Source organism: Macrobrachium nipponense, chromosome 24 (genome assembly GCF_015104395.2).
Source record: "Macrobrachium nipponense isolate FS-2020 chromosome 24, ASM1510439v2, whole genome shotgun sequence".
Classification (NCBI taxonomy): domain Eukaryota; kingdom Metazoa; phylum Arthropoda; class Malacostraca; order Decapoda; family Palaemonidae; genus Macrobrachium; species Macrobrachium nipponense.
This window is the reverse complement of record NC_061091.1, coordinates 4,392,848-4,415,993: the sequence shown is the minus strand read 5'-3', so window position 1 is coordinate 4,415,993 and position 23,146 is coordinate 4,392,848. Positions and strand designations below refer to the sequence as shown.

At 40.2% G+C, this 23,146-nt stretch overlaps 1 protein-coding gene across 11 annotated transcripts in view; it reads left to right on the top strand.

Moving 5' to 3' along the window:
* The window catches only part of LOC135205133 (zinc finger protein 160-like), an 82,464-nt gene that overhangs the window by 43,664 nt on the left and 15,654 nt on the right, over positions 1–23,146 (top strand). For 5 of the 11 annotated variants that reach the window (XM_064235497.1, XM_064235530.1, XM_064235519.1 and 2 more), the window contains 6 exons: positions 10,079–10,176; positions 10,529–11,296; positions 17,935–18,096; positions 18,226–18,634; positions 21,161–21,331; positions 21,589–21,805. In XM_064235497.1, the coding sequence (XP_064091567.1) occupies positions 10,079–10,176; positions 10,529–11,296; positions 17,935–18,096; positions 18,226–18,634; positions 21,161–21,331; positions 21,589–21,686 (1,706 nt within the window). In that variant the 3' untranslated portion in view covers positions 21,687–21,805. Of the gene's footprint in view, positions 1–10,078; positions 10,177–10,528; positions 11,297–17,934; positions 18,097–18,225; positions 19,524–21,160; positions 21,332–21,588; positions 21,806–23,146 lie in introns of those variants that run through there. The other 6 variants (XR_010312492.1, XM_064235505.1, XM_064235526.1 and 3 more) reach the window with 5 other exon arrangements.

Sequence of the window (23,146 nt, the reverse complement as noted above, 5' to 3'; positions counted from 1 at the left end):
ACGGTAGATATTGACGAGAGAGTATCAAAAGTATCTAGGCCTTTATAAAACTGAAAATTTGGAGCTAGGTACAAGTTGTTATCTTTAACAAACCTAGAGAGATGCTTTGAGAGCAGTTTCTCAAAAGCCTTAAATAAAATGATAATTGAAATTGGTTTATATTCTGAGGGGTATGAAGATGGACTTAGTCTGTAGGAAATGCAGCAATATCTCTCTTCCCCCAAACAGAAGGACTAAGTAGGGGGATAGTGCCATCAGTGCCTCACATATCACTAGGCTTTACTTTAGGTTCTTTGCAGCATCCCTTTGGTCCCTAGCTGCAACCTTTTCATTCCTTGACTTTTCCATCTTGGTCTCCACCCTCTCATAACAATTGTTTCATAGTGCAACTGCAAAGTCTGTTCAGTCAAATCTTCCTTCTCCTGTTGGGCAGCAGCTTGGCCTGAATACATTCTAGCTTGGCACATACGAAGTGGCTACTATATCAAGCAATCAGTCCAGGAATTTGGTTGATTAAATGTCTCCCTCCACACTTCCTTTGAATGGGGGTGGGGTAGAGCTATATTATGGACCCATCAGTTATTTTGCCCAGATACGGCTGCCTTCTTACTTGTGGAATCCTTACAGGAATTGCACTTGAATCTTTTGAGAAGTTCTTTACTCGAACCAAAATCCAGACATTCACGCAAACTCAGTTCCCTGTTGATCTGTCAGCCTTAAGTCGGGACCTGATTAGGAGGTTAGGTGAGCCATCACTCCCCTGCTCACAATTGTGACTAGAAATGTGATATTTCCTGGTATTTATCAGCTGCCAGTCAGCGTAGAGAGACGACCTCCAATTGAAGGCGTGAGTCATGTAAAGAGCAATGGATTGTATTTTCTTAATGGCAGGTAAGGAAGGTTATTTGGCACTCGCCTCCCCTTCCTTAACCAGCAATTAAATACCTTGTTACAAAGTTTCAGCAGTTAATTCCAACTTGTGCCTAGGAATTCTCCTAAATGAAAAGGCTCTGATATATCTCAGAGAATTACAAATTACTTGAAGAATCTTATTTTCCAGCTACTCCCTGCCTTCTGTTCCTTGGTGTTTGCTGTCATCCACAAGAAGCTTAGTTGCTAGAACTGCATCTTCTGTCTTTGTCAGATTTGTTTTGTACTTGTCACCAAGGTGCCTTGCTTGTGCTGGGTAAATGTTATCTTGTCAAGAAATAGACAGCAACAGATTCCCCAGTTTTCTAACCTCTTATAAAAAATTGTTGTTTGGCCACCAAAATAACTTTGATTTACTAATGCATAGAATTACTAAGAGCATCTGTGTCCATAGGAAGTAAGCCTTACAAATATGAACTCGCCAAGGTTAATTCTTTAGCTGGTTGGATGAGAAGCAGTGTTTTAGATTTCCTTGTCATTTCTGATGGCACTTGAGTTGAAAAAGTATTTGATATGTGATTAGAGAATTTTGCTTCCTACGTTTCATCTAGTACTGTTGTTTCTGCAACCATGCGAGTTATCCAGCTCTCGGTGTCTGTAATAAGCAATTTATGATTGGTTCTTTTAGCCCCCTCCAAAAAAAGGTCATATCATGATTAATTAAGCGGCTTTGGTTGTTATAGTTCTGGTCATTGAATGTAGCTGTACTAGGTCATCTGGCAGCAGTGGAATATTACTACTCACTCCACTATAAAAATGTCACCTATTTAGTCTGAAAAAGACAGCTAAGCATTAAACATTTTTTGGTGATTGTCCATTTAGCAACCAACATTGTATAGCAATTATCAGAAAGAAGTGCTTGAAATTTGTCAGAAACATCAGTATGTTAAGTTTATCCAATTAGATATACAACTTTTAAGGAGTAGAAATATATTTAAGGTCTTAGTCTCCATTAATTCAAAATAAACCCCTCAGGCCAGCCATGTGAGAGATGATATTGTTAACTGAATGGTGGGTTTAGTAATTCATTGATGTTGAAAATCAATATAATCAAGAGGCTCATAGTGCTCTTCCTCGAAAGATTTGTTTTGAAAATCGTACGGTCCAATGTCTTAAATCCAGCACACTGTGGTCTGGCAACTCCCATGATCCAGGACGTTTATGAATCAGCTGTCATGAATTCTTGAGTGGCTATAAAGGCGGCGCCACAGGTCGTTTCAGTTTTTGGATTTTTTTAATTTGAAAATGAAGCTTGCGCAGCAGATACACAAGCACAGTTTATTTCTAACAAAAATATTCTGGGAAACTAAAAAATCTACAGCATTTAAAAAAAACTGTAATTTGCTGGTATACTCTTGTGTCATCCGATTTTGTGTATCCTGCGAGCAATAAGATTTCAACCAAAAATGTGGTTTCATCTTATACTACATCATTATAGTGTGAAATGTATTTTCAAGGGATTACACTCAGTGGGTCCTGATTACACTTGGCCAAGCTTTTTATGCTTGTCTCAGATTTGGTAGATACTATTAATGATATTTTTTATACATTCAACTTACCTGTCTGATATATACTTAGCTATTAGACTCCGTCGTCCGACAGAAATTCGAATTTCGCGCACACACTACAGGTAGGTCAGGTGATCTACCACCCTGCCGCTGGGTGGCAGGAATAGGAACCAATCCCGTTTTCTATCAGATTTTCTCTGTCGGCGGTACTGACAACAACGTTGTTCGTTCCTCTGGCTGAATTTCGTTTTTTGCATCACAATTGATCTTCGTATTGGATTGTTTGGTGACGTATTTGGATCGTTGTATTGGCATACGCTATTGTGGACCGTTGATTGGATTTGGATTGGATTTTTCATCATGATGTCTGACTCTGGAAGTGTTGTGAGAATGTGTGTGAATGAGGGCTGCAAGGTGAGAATGCCGAAAGCTTCGGTTGATCCTCGCACTGTTTGTAAATTGTGTAGGAAGTATGAATGCTCTTTCAATAACACTTGTCACGAATGCGAGAGTTTGAGTGTTGAAGGATGGAAGTCTCTAACTTCTTATTTGAAGAAGTTAGAAAGAGACAGGGTGAGGAAGGCTTCTTCCAAAACCTTGCCTCGCTCTAGATCTAGCGATCAAGTTAGTAATTTTGTACCCTCTTCTCCTCTGATAAATGTTGCTCCTTCTTCTAATATTTCAGTCCCTGCACCTTTTGTAGATCCTGCGGATTGTACATCGGAGATTGCACATCTCAAAGCCACCCTTAAGAAAATGGAACTTGAGATGGCGGCAATAGAAGGTAAGCAAAGTGAAGTAAACAGTGCAGTGGAAAGTGACATAAGTGTCCCCAGTGTAGTGGAGGGGGCGTCTGATCAGCTCCACAGCGCTCCCAGGCCTAGACCTCTTTCAAGCTCCCAAGCCCAGAGGAGAAGGAATGTCAAAAGCCGTACGGAGGTTGTGGAGGATCCCCACCTGTCAGACGTCCCTTCGGCAGGTTCTGTTACACCTCAGACTGCCAGAGATCGCTATAGGAAAAGCGTTCTCCGTGAGTGTTTCTCTTCTTCGGAGACTTCATCTCCCAAGAGAGGATGGAGATCCACGGATCTTTCCCGCCCCTTGAAGAAGAGCTGGAAAGAGTCTCGCTTAGACTCTATTCCTGAGTGTTTTCCGGAGGATTTGCCGTCGGAAAACAAGAAAGCTAGAAGTTTGTTGCTCTCTCCTGCTGATTCGTGGGAACCTGATACGGACCGTTCTCCTTCCCCTCCTTTAGACAAGAATAGAGAGACTACAAGGATTCTGAGAAATATGCAGGATCAGATCGCTTCTCTCGTTGGAGTACTCTCCAAAGATCCTCCAAGAAGGAAGGATTCGTCTCTCCCCATAAAGAGATCTAAACCGTCCGTACCTCAGGCTCATCCTAGAGAGTTATCTTCTTCGGACAACGATTCTCCAGGAGAAGAGAGCAACCCTATAGTTCGGACTCGTCAGTCTTTTACGAAACCCCTGCCAAGTTTCAGGCTCCTACCAGGCGCGAGGCGCCAGCCGAGAGCGAGATTTCTTCCAGGCGAGAGGCGCCAGTTGGCAGCGATACTTCATTCGGAAGTACATCTCCTTTAGAAGTACAAGAGAAGAAAACTTCTAGATCTGGCAGTCCTCCAACCAGAAGTATTTCTCCCCGAGAGAGAAGGTCCCCGGAAGACGAGTCTTCCAAAAGAACTCGTTCCCTTCCTGCTACTATGGAATTAGAGGATGTTTCTGATGAAGAGATTCCTACTAGTGAAGGCCTCTCTAATTATAAGGTCTTAGCTTCTCTTCTCCTCCAAGAATTCGGAGATTCGTTAAGCCCAGCAGCTCCTCCTTCTCCTAGATAGCTTTTTTCGAGCACGAAGACACCAAAGTCTTCTTCATTTTTGAAAATGAAGCCAGCGATCTCTATGAGGAAAGCTCTACAATCACTTAATGCATGGATGAGCACAAAGAAGGAGGCTTTGAGAACTGTTTATTGCTCTCCTCCTTCCAAGCTTGCAGGCATGAGAGGCATTTGGTACAGGACGGGAGAAGCTTTGGGCCTGATGCTCCCCTCCTCTGCGGAATCGGACTTTTCTAGCCTAGTGGAGTCATCAAGAAGACACTCCCTTAATTCAGCTAAAGCTTCCTGGAGCATGTCCTAGTTAGACCAGCTCCTAAAGGGACTTTTCCACATCTTAGAAGTTTTCAATTTCCTGGATTGGTCCCTTGGGGTGCTGGGTAAAAAGACCCGAGATCCGGACTTTCTCGACCCCGAGGTTTTACACAGTATCTTGTCTTGTATGGACAAAGCAGTGCAAGATGGTTTGGGAGAACTGGCCTCTCTTTTTGGGTCAGGAGTGGTTAAAAAGAGATAACTTTTTGGGTCTTTTGACCAAAGCTGTATCTCCGACTCAGAGGTCAGCTCTGCTTTACGCTCCCCTGTCGGATCACCTGTTCCCTTCTCAGTTAGTGAAGGAGATCTCTCGTTCGCTATCTGAGAAGGCAACTCAGGATCTATTGGTACAGTCTACCAAGAAGAATCGCCCGGCAGTACCAGTTGTCAAGAGAGCTGCTCGTACTCCTCTAGTGCCCTTTCGTGGAGGTTCCTCATCTCGACCCCCAACGAAAAGAAAGACTTGACAAATGAGGAAGGTCTTCCTTCCGATCGTTCAAAAAGTCTAAATAGCAATCATGTCCTCCAAACACCTGTAGGTGCCAGACTTCTAAAGTTTGTAGAAGCCTGGGCCATGAGGGAGGCCGACCCCTGGACTCTGTCTGTTCTGGGGAAGGGGTACATCATACCTTTCCTAGACAGACCGCCCTTGTCTACAACTCCGAGGGAACTGTCGGTGAAGTACAAGGACCCTGTTCTGAGGGAGACGCTTCTTCAAACGGTGGTAACGATGCGGAACAAAGAAGCTATAGAGATAGTGCAGGATCCTCACTCCCCGGGGTTTTACAACCGCCTTTTCTTAGTCCCGAAGGCTTCGGGGGGATGGAGGCCTGTGCTAGACGTAAGCATTCTGAACCGATTCGTGGAGAAGAAAAAATTATCCATGGAGACGTCTGCTTCGGTTCTTTCAGCTCTGCGTCCAGGAGACTGGATGGTCTCCCTGGACCTTCAGGATGCTTACTTCCATGTTCCAATTCACCCATCGTCGAGGAAGTATCTCAGATTTGTGACACAAGGAAAGATCTTTCAGTTCAGGGCCTTGTGCTTCGGCCTCTCTACGGCCCCTCAGGTATTCACGTACCTGATGAGGAATGTGGCCAGATGGCTTCATCTAAAAGGGATAAACATCTCCCTTTATCTGGACGATTGGCTCATCAAAGCCAAATCGGAGAGCCAATGTTTGGAGGACTTGAAGACGACATTGAAACTAACGTAATCCCTAGGATTGCTCGTAAACCTCGAGAAATCGCAGATGATCCCCAGCCAGAACTTAGTTTATCTGGGGATTCGGATGGATTCTTTGGGTTTTCGGGCTTTTCCTTCCCAGGAAAGGCTCCTTCGGGGCTTACAGAAAGTCTCGAACTTCCTAGGGAAAGAACGCAGCTCAGCGAGGGAATGGTTAAGCCTTCTGGGGACTCTTTCCTCTCTAGAACAGTTTATTTCCCTAGGAAGACTCCACCTACGCCCTCTTCAATTCTTCTTAAGAAGAACGTGGAATTGGAAAGAAGGACAATTGACAGACACTTTCTCGATTCCCTTAGAGGTGAAGAATCACCTAAAGTGGTGTCTGGTCCCTCTAGAGAAGAACGAGGGCATGCCTCTAGAGGTTCGGAACCCTGACCAAATATTATTCTCAGACGCATTAGAGAAGGGATGGGGAGCGACTTTAGGGGCAAAGGAAGTGTCAGGCTGCTGGAAGGAGGAACAGGAAGCCTGGCATATAAATCCAAGGAACTGTTCGCAGTTTTCCTAGCCCTAAAGTTCTTCAAACTGGAAGTCAGAGATCAGGTGGTACAGGTCAACTCAGACAATACCACGGCGTTGGCCTATATCAGAAAACGGGGGGACCCATTCTTTTTCCCTATACGAGATAACGAAGAATCTTTTAACATGGGCAAAGGAAAGAAACATTACCCTCCTGACAAGATTTGTGAAAGGAGAGAAAAATGTGAGGGCGGACAGGCTCAGCAGGACGAACCAAGTCCTCCCTACAGAGTGGACTCTCCACTCGCAAGTGTGTCAGAGCTTGTGGTCCCTGTGGGGCAGGCCACAGATAGACTTGTTCGCAACTTTCCCATCCAAGAGGATAGAGTACTTCTGCTCCTCGGTAGAAGACCCGAGAGCGATAGCGGTAGATGCCCTTCTGTTAAACTGGTCAGGCCTAGACGCCTACGCCTTTCCCCCATTCAAACTACTAGGGGTAGTTCTAAAGAAGTTTGTGGCGTCAAAAGGGACGAGGCTAACTCTCATCGCCCCGTTTTGGCCCTCTCAAGATTGGTTCACAGAGGTACAGGAATGGACGGTGGACTTCCCCAGATCTCTTCCAAGCAGGACAGATCTGCTCAAACAACCCCACTTTGAGAGGTATCATCAAAACCTCCCCGCTCTCGCTCTGACTGCCTTTCGACTATCGAAAGACTTGTCAGAGCGAGAGGCTTTTCGAGCAAGGCTGCAAGAGCTATCGCTAGAGCCCGAAGATCTTCAACCATTCGGGTCTACCAATCGAAGTGGGATGTGTTCAGAAGATGGTGTAAAAAGAAGCTGTCCTCCTCTGATACCTCTGTGACCAACGTAGCCGATTTCCTGATTTTTCTTAGAGAGGAGTCTCAGTTATCGGTGTCTACTATGAAAGGCTATCAAAGTATGCTTTCAGCTGTTTTTAGAAATAGAGGCCTAAAAATAGCTGAAGACAAGGACCTTCAGGACCTGATAAGGTCTTTTGAAACTTCAAAATCCTTATCTCCTCATACTCCTAGCTGGAACCTGGATGTGGTACTAAAGTTCCTGTCATCGGAAAAATTTGAACCTCCTCACCTTGCATCGTTTAGGGATTTAACAAGGAAATTTATTTTCCTGTTATCCTTAGCCACCGCTAAAAGAACGAGTGAAATCCACGCCCTTGATTCTCGAGTTGGATTTAAGAAAGATTCAGCTATATGTTCTTTCCAGACTCTGTTTCTGCCCAAGAATGAGAATCCTTCAAAACCCTGGCCCAGTAGTTTTGAAGTGAAAGGTCTTTCGAACTTGGTGGGAGAGGAGATAGAAAGATCTCTATGCCCTCTAAGGGCTCTTAAGTTCTATCTTAAGAAGAAGAAAGAACTCGGAGGATGTCAACAAGGTCTATGGTGCGCTGTAAGGGATCCAAAGAGACCCATGTCCAAAAATGCTGTGGCGTTTTTTGTTAAGAGCGTGATTACGGAAGCTCATGACAAATGCACTGATGACTCCTTCAAAATGCTTAGAGTGAAGGCTCATGAGGTAAGAGCTGTGGCCACGTCTTTAGCGTTTCATAGAAACATGTCTATGAAAGACATTTTAGATGCAACTTACTGGAGATGTAACTCAGTCTTCGCATCCCATTATCTAAAAGACGTCAAAGTAACCTATGAGAAGTGCTTCTCTCTAGGTCCTTTTGTATCAGCGGATACAGTGCTGGGGCTTGGAACAAATACCGATCCTTAAATTTTTTATGTTTGTACGTAAACCTCCTTTTTAGATGGGTTCTTGGTTTTCTACTGACAAGGGTGCTTGATGTCGCACAGGCGGCCGTTGCCTTTGTCAGTGAGGAACTGGGAATGTATATGACAAGCAAGGTTGTACAAAAATTTGTTTTTGGGTTTTTTGTACTATTACGTTATATGTGTGTTTGTGGTTTGAGTTATTGGTTGTTTGTGAGGGGTTTTGGGATAACTCCTTGCAATCTTAGAACTAACACGGGCGTTAGGTTAAGGTGACCGGGATCGGTGTTGTGCTCCTTGAATAAGGTTCTTGTCAAGTAAGTGGATCAGCACCCATTGACAAAGTCCTTCCAGGCTCTGCTGAGTAAGTGGATAAGACCCCTTTGGCAGACTCACAAGAACTCTTAGCCATAGATCAATATCTCGCTGAGGCTCTTGAGACGAAGCAGACTCCTGGACAGTAACCAAGAAGTCTTCCGTCTAATCAGGTAGGAACCAAGGTTTTATTTATTTATTACCTACAACGTATGTTGTGATTCCTGTCTAATTCAGTAATTAGCTGTCTCTTACCCTCCTCCAATGGTGTGAATCAGCTAAGTATATATCTGACAGGTAAGTTGAATGTATAAAAATGATATTGTTATGATACAATAAAGTTTTATACATACTTACCTGGCAGATATATACAATTAATTGCACACCCAACCTCCCCTCAGGAGACAGGTGGTAGAGAAAATCTGATAGAAAACGGGAATGGTTCCTATTCCTGCCACCCAGCGGCAGGGCGGTAGATCACCTGACCTACCTGTAGTGTGTGCGTGAAATTCGAATTTCTGTCGGACGACGGAGTCTAATAGCTAAGTATATATCTGCCAGGTAAGTATGTATAAAACTTTATTGTATCATAACAATATCATATTATTAATAGGGGTTAGTTTTTCCAGACCTCTGAGTCTCAAGGGTAGATACTATTAATAATAGGCCTAGAAGACAAAGTTCATTAGGTTAATGTGAATCGTTGTACATTATATCAGGCATCCCAACCTTGTGATTTGTCCAGGAATTCATTACAATTCTTTTATATATATAATTCACAACCATTTGCTACTGCAGACAAGGTACTGACATAAACAATTGAATCAAGAAACAGCCATTTGCCAATGTCAGTTACTGTAACTTAACACATATTTATTAAGGGTTGTATTACCGTTGTTGACCTGTTAAAAATTTATTAATTTCAAAGGTGATTTCCATAAATAAAAGTAAAGTAAGTCTTCATTCATCCTTCATGCAATGAATTTCAGAGAGGTGCTGAAGGAGCAGACCAGAATTTTCATAAGGAACTAAACCTCATGGATGACAGTGATTATTCATATACGTACATATATGTGGAATGAGTTGGGAATCTCTGTTTACATAGGGGTTTGTGTAGGGGTGATTTCTGTTGCTGGGAGTTTCTGTGGTCTGGCAGTGGTTTTGGTCCCAAGGGAGCCGGTTTAAAGAGGTTGGAGTGTACTGAAGCCTAAGAGAACAGAAGAAAAGTAAAAGGTGTATAACAGTGTAGTTGTGCCAGAGTTGATGAATCTGGGAGCTACACTTGAAGGGTCTCTGGATGGATGAGAGTAATGCTGGTGTAATGACAAGAGCTCTGCTTTCTGGGTGTTATCGCTAAGAGTAGCTCCAGTTGCAAGTTTCTGGCCGTGGCTTGGCATGGGGCTGGTCTTTTGGGTCATGAGTTTGTTTGAGTCAGACTTGGTAATCTTATGGCATGTGGAGTACTAAAGGCTCAGTACTGCTTTCTTTTCTTAATTTAAGGGGTACTGAAGTTTCTTGGCTGGTTTTGTGTGAATGAAGTGGTCTGTTGTTATAAAGGGATGGCTTTGTTTTAGATTTATTCATATGGAGGTACCACTGCATTTCATGAAAATGTTTTAAGGTAAACAGTGTCCTTTAATTATAAAAAAAGTATACATAATGTTAATGTCAGATTGTTCAACTTCATTATTTGTTCTCAGGCCTAGACAAGATGGGTGATGGGGGTGGGATGCTCTCCCTATCGTGGAACAACCACAGTTCCACGTTTAGTCACATGCTTGCATCTCTGCGGCGTTTTGTAAGTAAATTTATTTACTGTGATGTTTTGAATTTTGACAGATATGTTATTCTTCAGTATTTTAAGTGTTTCTTTTACCACTGAAAACTCCTTTTTATTATTAAAGATACAGATCTTTGGTATTCTAAGAACATTTGAACCATATGTATGCAATGCTCTGTATTATATCATGTTCTGGAATGATTCATAACACAGGACCTTTTAGTTACAAGTAATGATGTTTGTCATTTACATTGAACAAAGGGTGCTAATGTAGATCAGTTTGTGAATTTTTTCAGCACAAGTATAATACAAATCATGGAATTAACACCCTTAAACTATTGCAAGTCATTTTTTATCATTGATCCCACAGGAACACTACTCAGATGTGACTTTATCCTGCGATGGAGAGTTTTATTGTGTGCACAAGTTTGTTTTATCTATGTGTAGTGATTATTTCACCAAAGTGTTTGAGGGCACACCCTGTAAACATCCTGTCATTGTACTCAAGGACATTCAAAAGAAAGAAATGGAAGCATTATTGAATTATATGTATCTTGGCCAAGTGAGTGTAGCACAAAATGACTTGGCTCAGCTGATAAGGGTTGCCGAGATTTTGCAGATAAGAGGCTTAGCTGTTCCAGATGATCCCATCAAAGGGGATCGGAAGGGACGTTCAGGTCAGTTTAAGAAAAAGGGTGACGATAAAAGCTCGCACGATATCTGTACGTTAGAGAGCAAGTCGTCGTCTTCAGCCGACGGATCAAACGATGGAAAGCAGCATTTAGAGCACGGAATTCTCGGTCATGTCGGTGACGGCAAGGGAAGCCTAGGTGTTGATGGTGGCTCTGGTCAGGTGGTGGGTGAGCAAGGCCAGGGGAATAATGATAATGATGACGAAAACCACTCGGGATTGATCAGAATTGGAGCTTGTTTTCACAGCAAAGAAAGTACTGGCTTTAACGTAGGTGATCTCGTAGACCAAAACATGGAGGTATCTGGGAGAGATGGAAGTGAAGATAGCACCAGGAATTCCATATATTATAACAGAGACGGAAGGAACCCAAGCAACACGGACTCGGCAAGCCACCCGCAGTTACAAGAGCTCTATGGTCGGGAAAGTTTGAGGCCTCAACTTGAGGTAAGCCTTTTGTGTTGCTTTTGTCATCAGTTTCCAGCTTGAAGGTGTCACAAATGGTAGGTAATGTTATGTACGTACTTCATTAATGATGGAATTAAGAATACTAGTGTGTTAAGAGTAAGGGATTGTTTTGCTTTTATCTTATGTTAGTTTACATTTAAAGGGCAATTTTTTTGTATAGGAATATCAGTTATTGACTTTGGCTTCACTGCACCTTATTAACATCTTGAGGACACAATTCTTAAATTAGTCTTGATACGTAACTGTTTAGTATGTTCTGTCAGTTTAGTTTTTTTGTGTATCCTTGCAAAGTCGCAGCGCAGAAATTTGTTCAAAAAGCTCTTAAATGTAATACTTAATAAATTGACCAATATCTGAAAAACTGCCAGATTGAACTGTTAATAATTTTGGCTGTCATTAAAGTCAGAAGTATTTCAGTATTTTCATATATTTTGTATTGGAAAGGTGTTTTTAGTTTAAGAATTTCTGTGGTTTTATATGCCAAAATCATAACTATACATCATCTTTGATTAACAAGAGTTGCGGTTTGTCATTTTTGCATATGTCATTTAGGGAGTTGTGTGAAAGTTGTTTGAAACATATTGTTTGAAAGTTGAAGGATTATTCTTAATTTTGAGAGATGTGTATTTCTGGTGATAGAAGTTCACTCTCAACGTGGTTCGGAAGTCACTTAAAGCCGTTGGTCCCGTTGCTGAATAACCACTGGTTCCATGCAATGTAAAAGCACCATACAAACAAACAAATAAAAAGGTTTTCTTCACATATGGTGACAACAGGGGTCTCCAATTTTTCTTGTTGCACCAGCCTTTTTATAACTGCTCTCAGTGTGTGCATATGTGGATATTCAATCTTACTGTGGCAATAACGTCTTCCAGGTAATTCCTGAGTTTGATAGAATATTCAGTTGAAAAGAAAAGACTATCTTATGATAAGTCATGATGGAGAATAACCTGTGTCATGTCATAGCTAAAATGAATTTGTTTTCAACAGAGGCATGGCCATTTGGTTACACTGAAGAGAGTTGAGGAAAAAGAAATAATATATATATATAACTAGGAAGCTGGAAAATTTGTTGAAATAGTAAAGGTTGCCAGGCTCCTTTTTGCAAAAACTTAGTTCCAACACCCCCTTTCCCTTCTTATCTGAATGTGATGTTCCAGGTATGTACAAGGAAGATAGGGCCTACTTTGAACGGCCCTGGTAGTCTTTGTTTTCAGTCTTTTGGACATCCTGGTTGCTGAGTAGTTCTCTTTCTTCTGCTACGGCTCCTAATCCTATTACTGTGTCTTTTGCTGCTTTCTTGTCTCCTGTGAAGTAAGGAATCTGCATGTGGTGGTGGTCCTCCCAATAGCAGACCTTCCAGTTGCTCCTTCAATGACAGTTCCTCTAGTTTAGGCCTTGGCCACTCCTTTGGTATTGAAGATCGGGAAGACTTTAGAGTAGAAAGGGAAGAAGCCCTCTTGACTTTCTTTCACATTGTCCTCATCATTGTTGAGTTAGTCTCCTCCTTCTCCTTGTATACTCTCCCTTCTGGTAGGAGAAAAAACAAGGGGGTAGATTAAGGCTTCTTGCAGTGAGAGTCCTGTTTGACTTTACAGGAGGGAAGATGTGCTCATGGACATCTTTGGATGATTGTCCAGCCTCCAGTAGGGCAGATACTGGCCACCCTGCACCAGCTAACATAGAGGAAAGGACTGCTACTGACCTTTCCAATCATTGTTCTTCAGGATCCCTTTAGCCAAGTCGGTGTGTCCTGCTTGTACTACAAATTCATGGTCTCAGGGACCAAGCTTGTAGTTGCTTGGAACAGCTATTTCCCTTATACCTCTGCAGAGACACTGGGAGGAGTAGGCACAATTCATCCGTTCAGTGCGTGCGAAGTCTACCAACCCCACACAAACAGAAAATGGAGCCGGACCCCACACAAACAGAAAATGGAGCCGGCTCCCCCACCCCTTCTGGTGCCTCCTTGGGGGGGCACTGGAGTGAGCCAGCCCTGCATTCTTGCTTGGCACATGCCCAGTCTTGGTAGCATGCAATGAATGATCCCTCTTGCTCTTGAGAGAGGTCTCTGAAGTGTAACCTAGGAGGTCCATGTGGTTTGCTGTATACTCAGGAGGTACACTTGCAAGGCTTTGTGCGTCAGGAGGTACACTTGCAAGGCAGTGGGCATGCTTGTTCCCTTGCGCCTTCCACTAGGTCAGTCACTATTGGGTAGTATAGGAAAGGTGCTAGGTTGACAGATTTGAGATCTGAACTCCATGCGGATAGCCACAAGATCAGGGTTGTGCCATGGAGCAGAAGGGGAGCATCTTCGTCGCTTGTTGTAGAGGAGCCAATTTGTGCTGTTAGGGATTTTATAGATCCAGATGGACCTATTCCCCCCTGAATGCTGACAGGCCAAGTTGCAATGCTTTTGAATGATTATTTTACTCAGTCATGAGTGCAGTGATCTCTTGGAGCCTACTTCACTCCATGCCACCATCTCATCAATCAAACTCACCCTCAAGCCTTGTTCCCATCTTGTTTGTGGCTTTTGCAGTCTACCTGCAGCCCTAGGCTGAACCCTCTTTTCTATCCTTTTCCTTGACATCATTCATGCTTTTCTTAGAGTTTTCTCTCCAACTCCCTATTTTCACTGTCTTAAGAACTGAATGGCTGCAAGTGCTTCCGTGCTTAGCTTTATAACCAAATGTTCATAAGTCAGTCAGTCAGTCTATTGATTGCCTTGCTTTAAGCATCATGGACGATACTTCGCTACAGAGGATGCAGAGACTACTGTTGCATTGGACTTGTCAGTCTATAGGCTAACAAACTACTTTCCTTAGAGAGACTTCCCCAAGAAGAGTGTTCTTCTCTGCCTTTTAACCCCTTCTTTACCGGGTGGGTGAGCAGAATGTAAACATTGTGTTCGCTGCCGAACTGAATCTCTCGGTAGTGACTCGAGTTTGGAGGGGTGCCCATCGTAAAAATATTTGCCAAAAATACACTAATCAAGACAGGCTAATGAAATTATCAGGTATTATTAGCACTATAATAACGCATATTCTCTGTTAGTTTTATCATCCTACAGGGAAAATAAATGATTTTATGAAAAAAAATGTGAAACTCAGTGTCCCTTGTACAAGGGACACTGGTGGTCGATGAGAAAACTACGGTCTTGAATAGAAATTCGGTCTTACAGAATGTTGGTATATTGCACCTGGAACATGCACATAAAGTATTATCAAAATAGAACAGTAAATAAGCACGTAATAACAAAAAAAGAGAGCAAAAACTAAAGCGAAAGCCCCGCCAATAAATATGGAAATCGCAAATTTTATAGTATATCTTTCAAAAATTGGGCGATGTCATTTTCTACGTTTTCTAAGATTAGTTTCATCACAGAAAACAACTTTAGGGGCATTAGGGGTATCTAAACTAATTTTTCAAGTTTCTTGTCCTCAGAAAAAATCGCTTTTTTGCTTTTTCTCTGGTTTGGTTTTTTATATATAAAGTTACTATAAGGCTTTATTTCTACCTTCATTTATCTGGTGTTCATATCTTTTATTTGTAAAATGTAATAAGTGAATAAATAAATAAATACAGTAAATGATGATACAACTGGTTTTTTACTTGGGTAGAAGTTATTACATGTTTACGCTTGTCTGGTTTTGTGATTTTTTGTTGAGACGCAGTTCATCTGTCACCTACACACTACTATAAGCAGTAATAATACTAGGGGGTTTTTTGGGTTCATCATACGTCTGGCATCGTGTCATACTGTTTATTTTGCTCCAAACTCTTCAAACCGAAATTACAGAATGATTGGAAGTCCCTATCTGAAAAGAGGAGTTTTGGTGGTACTATGCGTACCACCTTTATGCACCCGGTGCGGTATAGTAGACTTCAATGGTGGTACCCACCTACCTCCAAACAAACTTTCGGTAATGAAGAGTTAAGATAGGTGTCATGGAGTCTTTCACTGTGGCATCACTCTAGGTATCCTTGTTGCTTGACATTTGGTTGAAAATATTGGCTAACTTTGCCATAACAGATGTCTCGGCTGAAGATGAGAAAGCGATATTCTCAGGTGTTGTGAGAAAAGACCTCGCTCTCATAGCACACCAAAATTCCAGCCTTTGGGCTAACCTGGTTTTTAGGAGGGACATGGTTGTGTCCTTTTTCTCCTGGCAAGTTTCCCTTGCAAATAGTCTCTTACTCAGGAACAGCATAGTGTTTGGCTCTTCATTACTCGTTTAGAGGAGAAATATAGAGGCAGTGTGGAAAGCAGATGAACACTGTCCCTGAACATACTTGATAATTGTGCAGTGCCCTTCAAACCTGTATTGGGTGTGGAGGAAGCGACTGCCAAACCCTTGTGTGTAGCCGAGCCTTCAGCGTCTTGGGTTAGTACAAGGAAGCCTGCTCCTCTTAAACCCAGACAGTCTTCTTAGAAGGGAAGGGATGCTTCCCATCCTTTTCCTCCTTCCCCAGCCACAGTAAAGAAGGGAGGTAGGTTGCTGAGAATGGCACCCCCTTCTCTGTCTCCATTAGTGGGGTGCGTGTCATTTCACCGGTCAAATTGGCAGAATCATGGTGTGGTACCCTGATTAGTATCAGTTTTTCGGAATGGGTGCTGGATTCCTTTCGAGGACCAGTATCCCCCACCATCTCAGACACTTGTTACCGCCATGTCCTCTGTATTTGCTGATATCTCTAGTCCTTTCAGTGGAGGTGGAGGTAACAAAGAAGGGCTTTATAGAAGTTGTAGAGAATCAGTCTCCTCCAAGGTTTTAAAGTTGCCTTCACCTTGTGGTGAAACTGAAGACTGGTAGGCGACTTTATTAAAGTTTTTCCTTCAGACTATTTCATGAAGGAAAGGGTGTGTTGGTAGTAACATTCACTTAATGGATATGCTTATAAGACATGTAAATTTCAAAATATACAATATAAATAAAGACCTTAAACATCTGTGTGTTTGTTTTTCTTCACACACACACACACACACACACACACACACACACACACACACCACACACTCTCTCTCTCTCTCTCTCTCTCTCTCCTCTCTCTCTCTCGCTCTCTCCTCTCTTCTCTCTCTCTCTCTCTCTCTCTCTATCTCTCTCTCTCTCTCTCTCTCTCTCTCTCTCAAACAGTATTTTATTTATTTTATTTGCATTTATTCAGTGCAGTACAATATTTTACTCAATTCAGTAGTGCTACACATATCCTTCAGTCTGTGCATGTGAAAGAGAGAGAGAGAGAGGAGAGAGAAGGAGAGGAGAGAGACGAGAGAGAGAGAGAGAAGGGAGGGAGAGGAGAGTACGAGAGAGAGAGAGTGTAGTTTACCTTAACATGATACAAATGTGCATGCTAGTGCACACTATCTTTATAATCTAGGAACATTCAAGTAAGATAAGAAGCTAGACACCAAAGTAACTATGCTGGGATTGCTTTTGTGTGGTGAGTTTTGGATAGGTAAGTCAATTGAATGTCACATGGGAGCATAAGGGGATCAGGGATGAAAATATGTAGAATCACTTCTTTGTCTTTATGGTTGAGAAAGGATATGTGGTGGTGCAAGATGGTTTATTAGATTTAATTTTGATTTCAGTCCTTTTAAGAATATATAAAAAAAAATGAGAATGTTATTTTTCCTTGTGAACCAGTCCTTTTAGAAAGCTAAAGAAATATGGGAGCAGTATTTTAGCATTTTGTCCACTTCATTTAAGAGGAGGATAAAATATCAAAAATGTCTTGTAGCTTTTGATTTAATCTTTTTAAGAGAAACCAGTATGTGAACAATAGTTAACTCTTGATCAAGTCCGCATAAGAAGTGAAAATTCTCAAGAACCATTTCAACTTTTGATCCAGCCCTCATAAGGAAAGAAATATGAAATTAATTTAGACGCAGTATGTGGTCATTTGTGTTGTAATCTTATAGAAAATAATTTTATCACTGTTGAGTGGCTAAGGCATAAGTACGCTTTCCAGTGATTGTTTTTTTATAGTTAAATTCATAAGAATATAGGAAAACCTTTATCAAGTGTTTATTTGTGAGCATTGAGTATTCCTGCTGCAAGAAGTAAAGACTTCTTTACAGCATTACAGTTTTATTACAATATTAGAATGTCAAGCCTAATTGGGTAAGGAGCTTTCCAGTTTTTCAGAGGATCATGTTACTCTAGTCATGTAAGAAAATAACTAACGGGGTCACAAGTTGATGAGGGGTATGTGGGTGGCTCCACAAGTCTCTTGACCAAGCACAGATGCCAATAGTCCCTTGCGTACACAATTATTTTAAACTACCGGTTTCCAGCTGGCGCTGAGTATTTATCCTAATGTTAAGACCTCAGGTTTGTAAGTTATGAAAAATACAAATTAGTTAAAAATTTGTCATTTCTTGTTTCAAATTTCTAGTGTCAATGGAATGATGTACTCCTTGGCACTTTTGAGTTAGAATAAATAAAGTGCATTGGGCATAGTATTGCCATAAAGTCGTCAGTGCTTGTTGAATACTTGCAGAGTACTCTGTTAAAGTTGGCCAGACTTGGTATTTTATACAATGGATGAGGATTTGCTAAGAGAAGAAATTAAGGTGAAATGTATTTACAATGGGTATTTTGGTTTTTCAGGATTCTGAGTGTGGAGGAAATACCGATGGCAGTGCTCTGAGTGTTTCACGTTTTAAATATGACAAGATGTACCAGAACCGGGCAGCATTTTACCACACCTTAGCACAGGAAAACACCATTACAGAAGGACAACCTGGGCCGTCTTTATTTCATGGGGTAGGGGTAGGCATTTCTTCTAGTTTCAGTACTTGTGAATAAATTGGCATGAGAGTTTATGTATTTTTATCATGAAGGAAGGTAATTGCTTATAAATTTTAATCTTGGTAAATATTTTACTCTTGATATTCCCAGGTAAATGAAGCCGCAACCCGTAGCATGGAAGGATCTGTGACTGTTGAAAGTATGCATAGTTTCACCGAAGAGGCATTTCAGAACCCGTACTTTCTCTTCTCAAGTGCAGACCAAAACGACTGTTTGAGTCCGAAGCTAAGAAGTTTGGAAAAGAGACACAAGAGGCCATATGCTTGTACGCAGTGTAGTTATAGCACATCATCCAGAAGCAACCTCGTCATCCACATGCGCACTCATACGGGGGAACGCCCGTACTCTTGTCCTGAATGTTCATTCTCTGCTTCGTTCGAGTACAATCTTAAAGTTCACATGCGTACTCACACTGGAGAAAAGCCCTTTACTTGCCCCCATTGTCCTGTCAAATTTGCACAGAAGTCTCATCTAAAAAACCATCTTGTGACACACACTGGTGAGAAGCCCTTTGTGTGTCAGCAGTGTTCGATGAGATTTAGTAGGAGGAGTAACTTACAGCGGCATATGGCCAAACATCAGTAGTCGGGTGTACATTGCTGAAGCGATGGTCATTTTTATGATCTTAATGAACTGGTACTATGTTAAGAGAAAAAATTTTGATTTTATTTAATGTGCACTTGTACGTATATGTAAATCCTACATGAAATGTATGTATTGTATGTATGTATTAATGAATGAATGAATGTACGTATACGTAGGAAAAGTTAGTGGTTGTATTATCAGGGGTAATGGTTTTGGATTTGTAGATGCATTTCATTTGGCTGGTTACCCATGAACAAGTTTTAAAGCTTACAAAGCGTGGCTATTTTTTGACACAATCTCAGTTTTAAAAGCAGCTATGTGACAAATTATTTATTGCCTCTACTTTTATACATAACATTTTCTTATTTCTCATAATTTTTGCTCATATCCATGTTTTACAGTATTTTATTACCTGGCAAGGGTATTTTGTTAAATGAGAATGTAAGTACATTACCAACTATAGATTTGCTATTTGTAGATATATAAGTGTGATGCTGAATGTTAGTTTTTGAGTGTTTGTGAGAAGAAAGATAATTTAAAGCAAATGCCATTTTGCCAGTTCATTGTAAATTAAAATTCGTCTGAAATCCTTGTACTAGCATAGAGCAGTACCATTCATAGTGTCAGTATGTATCCAAATGTTTATTGTGTATTGGGAATTTGGCACATTTGGAATTCCGGATGGATACATTCAGGAATTTTTGTGTTTCTCCAGTTAGTACAGTACAATATGCAGCAGTTTTTCAAACAGATGTAGATCGTCATTTATTGTAGTGTTGAAAGAATCTTGCAAACCTCTTGAAGCTTGTGTGGATCTTTATCCTTGGTAGATACCATAAGCTTTACAGGACTGACTGCCGTAGGGCAGATGACCGGTTATAAAGTTCGAAGCTGCTTTGGTGTTATCACAGGTTCCTCTCCTCAGGCTTCATGAGATTCAGATTTAGAATTAACCTAGATATTTGTGGGGAGGTGTTATCTCCTTCCACTTATTGTCTTTATTGGTCTTTGTAAGACTGATTTTAGACCTGTTTATGATGTAAGGTAATAAGCTGGTGAAGTTTGATCTTCACAATGTCTGGAAGGCTCTCTCCTGACCAAGGAAGCAAACTAATGCCATTCTACAAAAAAAAAATAATGGTAATGTTAAGTTTATATTTTTTAATTGATAATTTAATATATTATTAAATAGAGGTCACCTTCAACAGGGGAATTTGGACATACATAAACATGTTTTGCAAATCTTGCAATCAACTCATTTTTCAAAGTAGAGTAGCTGGATGTTGGGCCATATATGGTAGTTTGATATGTTTGCAAGTGCAGGTCAGTGCCATCTAAAGAACTACATAAGAAATCTCATCTTTGAAAAAGCAATGCTAGAAATAACCTATTTTTACATAGTAGGGAAATATTAGTATGAAGTTGCCTTTCATGTTGTTGGTTTTTGTGGCTTTTACCTTCTTTGGTAGTTCTTTTTTCTACTTTATTTGAAGTATCAAGCTTCTATTTTTTTTTTTTTACCTTCTTATGTATATGTGCTTGCATTTATAACTTGGTTGTAATTCTGTACCTATTTTGCAATGCTCCCTTCATTGATTTTACCCATGGCAGTGAAGAGTGCAGACTACTCACTTGTTCTTGCAATTTTTTTTTTCCAACAATCTTTCTTCTTGAATGTGTGCAGCCTTTTTTGAATAACAGTGTGGTTTCATAACATTCAGCTGTCTCCCACATGCCTAAAATAGAAGTCTTAAGGACAATAGTTATTAAAATTCTGAGTTATGTGTCTCAGGAATGACCCAGTTACAGGTATCAGATTTTTAATACAGTGTATATGCAGCTTCTTCTAAAAAGAAAACTAATACCTAAATAATATTTCAATGTAGAGTGGATTTGAAGTGCTTCTTACGGTGTTCCAAACTTACTGCGCTTTTTCAAGTATATTCATAAAAAAAAACATGGTTCTGGGTTACGGCTGATGTTCTGGATTACGGCGCTGTGACTAGGATTCTGAGTGGCGTAGCTGTAGGCGCTATTATGCGGTAAGAAAACTGGTTTAGGGAGCTATAGTCACTGGGAGCGTTCACTATAAGGAGGGGAGAAAACTGGTTTATTACCAGGGCAAAACTTGAAGACCTGTTTCTTTCCCCAGGCTAATATAAGTCTCCCTCTCTCTCTCTCTCTCTCTCTCATTTGTATAAATTTTTATTACGATGTTGCGGGTTATGGTGTTTTCTGACTTGCAGCACGCTGCTGGAATGGAAGCCTTGCTGTAACCCGGGGACACCTGTAATTTACGGCCCGGTTTAATGGAGAAACGTGCTGTTTCAAGAGCTGTCTTTGCTTATAAAATATCACAAAGTAATTGAATCCATCTGCAAGTTGTTTGTGAGCACAGTTTATGAAGATTCTTGAAGAAAACCTTTTCTTCAATTTCTAGGTCTAGGATTTGGCCAGATGAAAATGTTTAAAGAAAGTTTGGCACGTAGATGTGCACCAGTGCCACGCTACAGTATGACCGACCTTTGTGCTGAAGTAATAGGATTAAGTAAGCTGTTTGTGGCAATACACAAGTTTATATCAAACAGAAGTCTGCCAAGTAAATGTTCAGGTATTGATTTGTAATAAGACTGCAATTTTTTCTTAAAGACTGAGATATATATTAATGTATTTGCTAAGATTTAAGTCCAAGGCGGTAGTTTTGCTGTAAATAGCGGCTTTACTATTAGTAGTAGAGAAGAATTTTTATATTTTGCTTTTCTTAGCTGTAAGCTTTGATTTTTTTTATGAAAGGTATCTGTATTTTTATGTTTTTTGCAGTTAATTTTTTTTTGTATTGAAGAGTGAAGAATAGTACTTATTTTCCAGATAGAATACCATATGATTTCTACAGAGAAATATGTCTTGCCATTCTCATCTCAGCCAAGAAGACAAATCTTTTATATCCCCAGTGCAGTGTTTATTAATTTTTCTATAGGACAGCAAAGGTAATTAACTTTATTCTGATAGTAGTATTAGTTGAGTTTAGGAGTAGTAAGAGATTCCAAAGCATTGATAATAGCTCCAATAATAGTAGTAGTAGCAGTAGCATATATATATATATATATATATATATATATATATATATGTATATATATGTATATATGTATATATGTGTATATATGTATATATGATATATATATATATATATATATATATATATATATATATATGTATATATATATATATGTATATATATATATATATATATATATATATATATATATATATATATATATATATATATATATATATGTATATGTATATATATATATATATTTATATATATATATATTTATTTATATATATATATATATATTAGTTAAAAGTATTTTTAGCAGCCTAGGCTGCTGATCTTTGCATTGCCTTGAGACTCGTCATAGTGTTTGTTTCGTTGCATTCCATGACCTAACCTTTCATTTTGTGAATTTATAATAATCTCAGTTTTATTGGTTTCATAATGTACAATATATCTGTGGATTAAAGTGTTCTATTAGGGAGATGTTGAAGATATTATGCCCATTGTAAGGTGTGGGTTTCCCTTGCCTTTTGTTTAACGGGGTTTGGAAGGTGCCCTCGATTTTTCTTCCATTTCAGTTATGTCTTGATTACCCAAGCTGATCTCTTGATGCTGTTTCTTGTGTCCTTTCATGTCTTTCAAACATCTTGAGTGATGAATTCTTCCCAACGCACTTTTAACTGCAAGTAGAAATAAGAGGCATTTTGAATGTCATGTACTGTTTGTGTAAACTTTTAGGATGACATTTATCCATTAACCCAACTGTAGTCTAAAATATTCACCATATGTTAGTGCTAACAACATGTAGATATTTTACACATGAATTGTAAATTTAAGTTTCACTTGGCTTAAGAGCATTGAAGAACAGCAGTTTTTACAAAAGTATATTGAAATGCTCCAGGACAAATTTTTCCTGAAAAATGAGGTCTGGGGTATTTGCAATGTTTTTAGTTGTAAGGTGTAATATATATATAGTGCTGTATGTATTACAGAGTGTTCTCCGTGTCTGTTTCTCTTTTCTATGAAATCCTTTTGTGACCATTTCATTATCCTGTTGTGTTCAGGAATTTGCAACTTTGTTAGTTCAAGATAGTTGGCTGTCCTGTGCTTCAAATTTCCAATTGTCGCAGAATTGGTTGATGATTCTACTGTCAATCTGATGTTTTTGATATGAATGTCACGAATGTGTTTCATGTGGTTGCACCCAGAGAAGTGGAAAGCTGTTTGTATTAAGGCGACTGTCCAGGTGCTATTGGAGATAATATTGCACTCAGTTTATATAGTATAGCACTGTGGAAAAAATGTTCTTTTTCCTCTTGGGGTATGGCTCCTTGAAGTGTTCCCAGAATCATAGCTCCTTGCGGGTGG